The sequence below is a fragment of the Mastomys coucha genome, unplaced genomic scaffold, assembly GCF_008632895.1.
Source record: "Mastomys coucha isolate ucsf_1 unplaced genomic scaffold, UCSF_Mcou_1 pScaffold18, whole genome shotgun sequence".
NCBI classification, from domain to species: Eukaryota; Metazoa; Chordata; class Mammalia; order Rodentia; family Muridae; genus Mastomys; species Mastomys coucha.
In genome coordinates this window covers 2989373-2999274 of record NW_022196900.1, presented here as the reverse complement: position 1 = coordinate 2999274, position 9902 = coordinate 2989373, and the positions used below count along the sequence as shown (strand labels likewise).

Genomic DNA, 9902 nt, shown 5'->3' with positions numbered 1-9902 from the left:
TGATGGTGGTGGTGGTGGTGATGATGGTGGTGATGGTGGTGGTGGTGGTGATGGTGGTGATGGTGGTGATGGTGGTGATGATGGTGGAGGTGGTGGTGTTGGTGCTGGTGGTGCTGGTGATGCACAACTTTAATCCCAGCACTCGGGAGGCTAGTCTCAAACTCAAAAGATCCACTTGTCTCCTGAATGCTGGAAATTAAAGAGATGCACTATCTTTATCCAGCTAAAATGGACAAATTTTTTAAAATGTGTATTTGAAGGACACTTTTAGAGTGCTGTATTTATGTCGGTTCCAGTTGTGGTAGCACACATCTTTAATCTCAGCACTCAGAAGTCAGAGCTGGTGGATCCATGAGATTGAGGCCAATGTTGTCTACAAAACTAGTTCCAGGACAGCTGGGGCTACACAGAGAAATACTGACCAAAAAAAAAAAAAAAAAGTCCCTAATTCTTCTTTCTGTAGCTGTATTCATGTGTATGAGTGCTTCACGTCTGTGTGCTGTGTGTGCAGCAGTGCCTATAGAGGACAGAAGAGTATATTGGATCTCCTGAAACTTAAGTTAGAAATGGTTTTAAGCCACTAGAATGGATGCCGGAAATGAGACTAGAGTCCCCTGCAAGAGCAGTAAGCGCTCTTACCCGCTGAGACAGCTCTCTCCAGTCTTTTATGATTCTTTTTAAAGGCCACTGAATAAAATAAATATAAAATAATGTAGGCCTTTTCTTTGAGAAGATCTACCCATGCTCCAGGTGTGTCCTTTCTGACTGTATCTCTTTCCTTCTCGTTTATGCCTAAGCCTATATTAAAAGTATCTTTGGTGCTGGAGAGATGGCTCAGCGGTTAAGAGCACCGACTGCTCTTCCAGAGGTCCTGAGTTCAATTCCCAGCAACCACATGGTGGCTCACAGCCATATGTAAAGAGATCTGATGCCCTCTTCTGGTGTGTCTGGAAACAGCTACAGCAGTGTACTTATATACATAAAATAAATCTTTTTTTAAAAAATATCTTTAATAAAACTGTTTCAAAGAAATCATGGAAATTACAAATCTATGATTGATGTGAAGATTACTCTTAATTGCCAATTAGATGAAATGTGATTAGAGTCTCAGTGGGAACAATTTTCTGGGCACCTCTGTCAGAGACTGTTTAATGTGAGAAGGTCCACCCTGAATGTGGACAATACCATTGTGGTGAAGGGGAGAGTGAAACTGGGCAGCAAGAAGAGGCAGAGTCTACTACAGGCCGAGCTTGTGATCAACAACCTTAAGATCTGGGCTGGTGACATGGCTCAGCGGGTAAAGCACCATCTGCTCTTCCGAAAGTCATGAGTTCAAATCCCAGCAACCACATGGTGGCTCACAACCACCCATAATGAAATCTGATGCCCTCTTCTGGTGCGTCTGAACACAGCTGCAGTGTACTCATTTATAATAATAAATAAATCTTTAAAAAAAAAAAAGTAAAAAAAGAGACAGGGTCTAACTATCTAGCCCTACCTGGCCTAGAACTCTCTATGCAGACCAGGCTGACTTCAAATTTGCAGAGATCCACCTGTTTCTGCCTTTCTTTTTTTTTTTTTTTTTTTTTTTTTTTTTTTTTTGGTTTTTCGAGACAGGGTTTCTCTGTGTAGCCCTGGCTGTCCTGGAACTCACTCTATAGACCAGGCTGGCCTCGAACTCAGAAATCCGCCTGCCTCTTCCTCCCAAGTGCTGGGATTAAAGGTGTGCGCCACCATCGCCCGGCTGTTTCTGCCTTTCAAGTACTAGGAATATAATGTACACTGTCATATCCTGCTACAACTATACTTCTTAACAGTATAGAACAGTACAAAAGGAATTTTTTTCTTCAAAAGATTGTACATGAGTGCTCTGTATGCATGTACACCTGCACACCAGAAGAGGGCATCAGATCATATTACAGATGGGTTATGAGCCACCATGTGATTGCTAAGAACTAAATTTAGGACCTCTGGAAGAGCACACAGTGCTCTTAACCTCTGATCCATCTCTCTAGTCCCACGCAGAAAGGAATCTTACTGTACAGTATAATCACTGATGGCAAATCCATGTTAAATTTATTTTGTGTTTAAAGATGTATCTTTAAGTCTGAGTATGTAGGAATCAGTTCTATACATGGGAATGTAGGTGCCTACAGACACTATAGGTGTCAGATCCCTGGAGCTGGTGTTAAGAGTTCTGTGCACTTGACAAGAGCAACAGGAACTTAACCTGGATCCTCTGCAAAGGCGGTATGCACTCTTAACTGCTGACTCATTTCTAGGGCTCAAAATAAATTTTTCTTTCTATATTTCTCCTTCATCTTTATTAATTTTATAAACATGGTATTTTTAAGATAATTAAATTCACAAATATTACAGTAAAGGTTACATCCTTTTGGGCCATAACAGTACTTAATAAACTATAATCAAAGTTTGATCCCCCCAACACTCATACAGGGTTTTTCTTTGTACCCCTGACTATCCCAGAACACTCTTTGTAGTCAAGACTGTCCACTGAGATTCACCTGTCTCTGCTGGGATTAAAGGCCACAATACTGACTCCATCTTTTGTTTTTTGACATGTATATATTTATTGAGGGAAGGGTACCATGGTACATGTGGAGAGCAGAGGACAACTCTCAAGAGTCAGTTCTCTTCACCTACCATGTAGGTTCTGGAAACTAAACTCAAGCTGCCACACTTGGCGGCAGGTGCCTTTACTCCTTGAGCATGCAGTTCCTTAGGATTTTGATCATGTTGAAAACTAAAGGAGAAGCCGGGCGGTGGTGGTGCACGCCTTTAATCCCAGCACTTGGGAGGTAGGCAGGCGGATTTCTGAGTTCGAGGCCAGCCTGGTCTACAGAGTGAGTTCCAGGACAGCCAAGGCTATACAAAGAAACCCTGTCTCAAAAAAACCAAAAAAACCAAAAAAAAAAAAAAAAAAAAGGAAGCCAGTCCAAATGCAGTAGGATAATTCCCCCCAAAGCTGAGTCCCTGCCCACAGCACCAGATGACCTTATCATGAAGTCAGAGCTGCAGCAGGCACACAAGTACATTTATACGACTTTACTAAAGTTTTAAAATGCAAAGGTTAACACACATGCATTATAATCTTAGCAATGAGCTCAAAAGGCTCTATCTTTAACTAGATTATAATTACTACATATTATAAAACTGCCCTTATTTTAAATAATTAAGCCAGACACTACTAAGTGGAAGAGCAAAAATCATGAATATTTCTCTGTGATTACAGCAAAACACAACTAAGATATACAATTCATTTTAGAGGTGGGTGGGGACTGTGGTTTTCTGACTGAATCCAGATCCATGTACATGCTAAGCAAATGCTCTACCACTAAGCTTGCCCTCTAGCCCAAATAGCTTATTTTATATGGTGCTGATGATCAAACTCAGTGCCTTGACTACTAAAACCCTAGTCTCTTTTTAAAGAACTAATGTAAAAAATTAAACCTCAGACAAAGTTATGACAAACGTCTCTTACCTCATAAATGTTGGGGTGCCACATTTTGGTCAAGAATCTGAAGGTAGGTGGTGAATACGGGTAGTCAATAGGAAATTTAATATGTGCCTGAAAGAAAAAGAAGATATGCTAATAAGTTATTCATTTGCCTAATAATTCATTCTTTAATATCCCAAGTAAACAAACTTCCTAATAAGAATAAATCGTTTGTCAGAGTTATTAGCACATTCAAAAGAATGAACAGTAGGATATGCTAAATACTGAGGTTGCTGTTCCCATGCAAGCAGTGGGATTCAGACCACTGCATACAGAGCTGCACACTCTACTACCAAGCTAGTCCTCACTCTCTGCTAATACTGTTACTGTTATGTCAGACAAAACAATATGGTTTTCTAGTAAAGACTACAGAATAAATAGGCCAGGTGGTGGTGGCCTAAAGGTGCACGCCTTTAATCCCAGCACTTGGGAGGCAGAGGCAGGCGGATTTCTGAGTTCGAGGCCAGCCTGGTCTACAGAGTGAGTTCTAGGACAGCCAGGGCTACACAGAGAAACCCTGTCTCGGAAAAAAAAAAAAAAATGAAATCAAACAAACAAAAAGAATACAGAATAAACACATGTTCTTTTTTACCGACAACATGCACTCATTATCTCCCCAGTCAGAAACAAGGATGCTGCCCTTTGGATGTAGTCCTTTCACTGGCTTTTATATACAGTCTCTCCCCTCTCCCCCAGCAAGCCTCATGTCATACTGCCAACTCACATGCATCTCCTCAATACTTATTTTTAAACTTATTTGTTATATTTGTACTGAATGTTTGTATATATGTGCACCATGTGTGCCTGGTAACTACAGAGGTCAGAAGAGGGAGTGTGGGCCCTGGAACTGGAGTTGTGGATGGTTGTGAGCCACCTCACGGGAACTGAGAATCAAACCTAGGTCCTCTGCAAGAGCAGCAAGTGATTTTAACCACGGAGCCAACTGTGTAGCTGCTCTAAACACTTTTTTAAAGCAGGCTAGGAATGTAGCTCAGTGATAGAACACTTCCCTAGCATTCAATTCTTAGGCCCAAGTTTACTTCCAAGCACTCACAAAAGGAAAATTGACACGAGGTTAGTAAAGAGGCAAAAATGAACAAGATATAACAAGGTATGTATATAAAATTATCACAATAAGTGCATTTATGTTAAAAAAAGACTCAAAAAGAAATGTTATTAACATGTAAACATACTGAATTTCTGTTTGTTTGTTTGTTTGCTTTTTTGAGACAGGGTTTCTCTGTATAGCTCTGGCTGTCCTGGAACTCACTCTGTAGACCAAGCTGGCCTCGAACTCAGAAATCCACCTGCCTCTGCCTCCCAAGTGCTGGGATTAAAGGTGTGTGCCACCACTGCCTGGCTTTAAGAACACTTTTAAATTATAAAATATTTTTATGCTGGGCCAGCCTAGGCCACTTAAGATTGACTCAAACCCACAAAAAGCCAGCCAGGGTGGGATATACGTTTAACTCCAGCATTTGGGAGATAAGTGTAGCCATCCTAGAGGTCAAGGTCACTTTTAGTGGCACAGTGAGTTTGAACCCAGCCTGGTGCTACATTAGTACTAGAAAAGTAAGTGCTTGGGACTTCAGGGTGTAGCTTAGTGGAAGAAAAGTAAGTGCTTGTTTTGGCAGCACATATACTAAAACTAGAACCGTACATAGATTAACATGGCCCTACCCAAAAAGACACCCAGTTTAGGAAGTAGTCTATATTTTTATAACAAATAAAATATTCTCTGAGTGTGGTTATTTGTGTTAAGATAATATTTGATTATATAAATATAGATATGAAAACTTTTTTAGAGACAGGCTATAGCTATGTAGTCGAGGCTAGCCTCAACCTTGCAGTTCTCCTGCCCATCATGTACTAACTAGGATTATGGGTATGTACCACCACACACGAATTCTTTCTTTCAAAAGTGGTTTTCTTGCCTTGGGACAATTCCGTGTTCTTTTGATATGATAAATATCTTATAATATATGATCCTTGCAAGAACTCATATTTAAGGGCTGGTGAGATGGCTCAGTGGGTAAGAGCACCCCACCCACCCGACTGCTCTTCCGAAGGTCGTGAGTTCAAATCCCAGCAACCACACGGTGGCCCACAGCCACCTGTAATGAAATCTGACGCCCTCTTCTGGTGGTCTGAAGACAGCTACAGTGTACTCATTTATAATAATAAATAAATTTTAAGAAAGAATTCATATTTAAAATATTATGAAATATAAAATAAGGGCCTGGAGAGATGGCTCAGTGGTTATGAGCACTGACTGCTTTTACACAAGACCCAGGGTTCCGTTTCCAGCACTCATATGTGGCTCACGCTGTCTGTAACTTCAGCTCCAGGGCATCTAACATTCTCTCCTGACTTCCTCACTGCACACATGTACTCAAGACATACATGCAGGTAAAACACTCATATGCATAAGATAAAATAAACTGGGCTGGAGAGATGGCTCAACAGTTAAGAGCACTAGCTGTTCTTCCAGAGGTCCTGAGTTCAATTCCCAGAAACCACATGGTGGTTCACAACCATCTATAAGGTTGCTCTCTTCTGCTGTGCAGGTGTACATGCAGCAAAGCAAACAAATAGGAAATAAGGACCCTAGTTCCATCATAAAAGCAGTGAAATTGTTTTATAAAGATCAACTACTTCACACTTCTAGAAAAATAATCAAAGCCAAGCATGGTAGCACACTGATCTGTGATACAAGCACTCTGGAGAGCCAGACAGAAGTATTAACAAACTCTAGACCAATACCAGCTACACAGCAAGACACTGGCTAAAACAAAAGCTTCTATCATCCCAGAGGCTAGTCATAAAAGGGCAGGGCTCCAGAAAACACAACATTTATGGCTTGATTCAGGCTAGTCCAATCTGCTACTGCAAAAGCTTTAAAACAAATATTTTATAAATTCGATCTAAAAAAAAAAAAATAAGGTGGGGTAGGATTTGGGTGAGCGGGCAGGGCACTAGAAAGAACCCGCTCAAATGGCATGACACACCCTACACCCCTTCTATATGTTTTCTGAAAACCTCCATTTGCAGAGACATCTCACTTGAGGCAGGGCTATCATGTAAACAGTCCCCCTGTGGCTTTTCATGAGAATTATTGCCTGAAAGTGATTATGTTCAAAGGTACCCTAGGCAGAGAAAACACACACACACACACACACACACACACACACACACACACACAAATCCCAAGTAAATCTGCATAACCATCAGCGTATGTTAAACTGAAATCAATGGTTTTATAAAAACCATGATAAAGAAACAGACTTTAGAAAATTAGGTTAAAGTCACTAGGCAAGCTAACAATTACAATAAGCACATTAAATGTTGGATAAAAACTCTCTTAGTCAGATAATGTGATGGGTAAAGGCAATTGCTACCACACTTGACGACCTATGTCTTCTCCAACCCAGCAGAGCTCTCACGGGAGGAGGGAACCAACGCTGACTTTCATTCATGTATTGTAACATGCATGTACACAAGCACATACATGAACAATGCCTTCTTCTGGTGTGTCTGTAGACAGCTACAGTGTACTCATATGCATAAAATAATTATGCATAAATAAAAGATAATGGATGAGAGGTTCTATGTTTAGGCCCTGACACAATTTACTAGTTCTATTATTTAAATCTCTAGACTTTTTTTTCTTTTTCCTTTTTAGACAAAGCCTCATTAAAGTAGCCCTGGCTAGCCTGGAACTTACAGAGATCTACCTACCAGTTTCTGTCTAGTCCATGTCTGTGACTAGAGCGAGAGGGCATCAGATAGCCTCAAACTAGTTAACGATGTTGTAAGCCACCACGTGGATGCTAGGAATGAAACCTGGGTTCTCTAGAGAAGGGACAAGCTCTTAACTGCTGTGCCAGTTCTCCCGCCCCTCAATTCCCAGTCCCCGACAATCAGTGGATTGCTTGGTAGAGAAGGCCCTTGCCACCGAGGCTGCTGACCTAAAGGGGTGGCCCTGTGAGACTGAATCACTGACTCCTAGAACTGTTCTGCCTACAGTTGGGATACCACGGCCCACGCATACCCACACATATATATACACACACAAAATAACATAAAAACAGTACTTTTCAACATGCTTTATTTGTTTATTGGGGTTTTTTGTTTTTTTTAATTTTTGAAGCAGAAAATATATATTATTTTCTATATAATATCTATATAGAGACCTGGCCTGGAACTCAGATCCACCTGCCTCTGGCTTTTTGTTGCTGTTGGGTTTGTCTGTTTTCTGGGGTTTTTATTTTTTGTTTTGTTTTGTTTTGAGACAAAGTTTCTCTGTGCTCTGGCTGTCCTAGAACTCACAGGGATCACCTCTCTCTGCTTCCTGAGTACTGGCACTCACCTGGTCTGTATTTAAGTACTTGACAAACAGGCCCTGTAATCAGGGAAGCTGATGAAGGACAAGCTTGAGTTCAAAGCCAGCCTGGGTTGCATAACAAAATTCAGGTTAGCCTAGGCTATAGGGCCCTGAGAAAGGGGGAAGTGAGGGACAAACAATTCCATAAACTAAAATATGAAAAAAGCAGATTTTATTTGGCATAGTCCTAGAGTAGAATATATTGAGGAGCCAGAGGTAAGAGGATCAAAAACTCAAGCCTATAGGACTACTGAGATGGTTCAGGGATAACAACATTTTCTAGCCTGCCGTGGCAGTGGCAGTGACTGTGCACTCAAGAGGCAGAGGCAGACCTGATCTCTTGAGTTTGAGACCAGCCTGGTCTACATTAGTTCCAGAACAGCCAGGGCTACATAGAGTATAACCCTATCTCGAAAACCCAAAACAACATCTGCTCTTGCAGAGTTTGTTTTCCAGCACTGGCAGGAAGAGGAGACTTCAGGGCACCTGTACTCATGCACACATATAAACCCACAAATACTGTGTGTGTGGTGTGCACTGAGACAGGGATTTTTTTGTGTGTGTAGCCTTTGCTGTCCTGGAACTAGTTCGGTAGACCAGACTGGCCTTGAACTCAGAGATCCACCTGCCTCTGCCTTCCCAGAACTAAAGGTGTGCACCATCACCACATGGCCTACACATAAACAAATTTTTATAAAAACCAAGGCAAGTCAGGATAAGTTAGAGAGACCTTGTCTCAAAACAAAGTAAACAAGCTTGGCAGTTCAGGGCACTTACTGCTCTCTAAGAGAATTTGGTTCCTAACACCCACATCTGGGTGGCTCATATTCACCTGTAACTCAAGTTCCAAGACACCTAAAGCCCTGTTCTGGCCTCCATGAGCACCTGCACACATGTGATGCATATACATACACTCAGGCATGCACAAACACAGGTAAAATAAATAATCTTAAAAAAAAAAAATGTTTTTTAAGGCTGGAAGCATAGCTCATTAGCATGCTTGTTCTCTCTCTCTCTCTCTCTCTCTCTCTCTCTCTCACACACACACACACACACACACACACACACACATACACACACGCACTGTGCACAACACTATTTTTTTCCAAAGAACTAAGCTGTTTGGTTAGCTTTGTCAACTCGACACATCCTAGAATCAACTAGAAAAGAGAGTCTCAGCTGGGCAGTGGTGGCGCACGCCTTTAATCCCAGCCATTTGGAAGGCAGAGGCAGGTGGATTTTTGAGTTCGAGGCCAGCCTGATCTACAGAGTAGTTAGCATCTTAATGGGAAAACAGAGCCCACTGTGGGTGGCACCATTCTCTACATAGAGTCCTGAAGTGTACCCATGAAGACATCAAGCTGAGCCTAAGCAAGCAAAAAAGTGAGCAAGCACACACATATTCCTTTTCTCTCTAGTCTCAATTGTGATATGACTTTAGGCTTTGCCTTGACTTTCCCAGTCTTAGATTGTAACTAGAATTGTGAGCTGAAGTGAAAAACGTTTTGCCCTAAGCTGTTTTTTTTCAAAGTATTTAATTTTGCAACACAAACCAAAGATAGAAGTTCATTATTTTACAAGTATGGGTGCTTTATCTGTATTTATGTCTATGTACCACATGCACACAGAACCCAGAAGACACAGAAGATCGAATCAGATCTCCTGAGAATGGAGTTACAGATGGTTGTAAAATGCCACGCAGATGCTGGGTATCAAACTCAGGTCCTCTGAAAGACAAGTCAATGCTCTTTTTTTCTTTTTTTAAAGGCTTCTTTTCTTTCTTTCTTTCTTTTTTTTTTAGATTTACTTATTTTATGTATGTGAATACTGTCGCTGTCTTCAGACACATCAAAAGAAGACATCAGATCCCATTACAGAAGGTTGTAAGCTACCATGTGGCTATTGGGAATTGAACTCAAGACCTCTGAAGAGCAGTCGGTGCTTAACTACTGAGACATCTCTCCATCCCAAGACAATGCGCTTTTTTTTTTTTTTTTTTTT

At 41.2% G+C, this 9902-nt stretch overlaps 1 protein-coding gene across 1 annotated transcript in view; it reads right to left on the bottom strand.

The window, feature by feature from the left end:
- Ube2r2 (ubiquitin conjugating enzyme E2 R2) overlaps positions 1 to 9902 on the bottom strand; it is a 60767-nt gene that overhangs the window by 15941 nt on the left and 34924 nt on the right. Inside the window, exon 2 of the mRNA XM_031377072.1 lies at positions 3503 to 3589. Coding sequence (XP_031232932.1) covers positions 3503 to 3589 — 87 coding nt within the window. The remainder of the gene's footprint in view (positions 1 to 3502; positions 3590 to 9902) is intronic.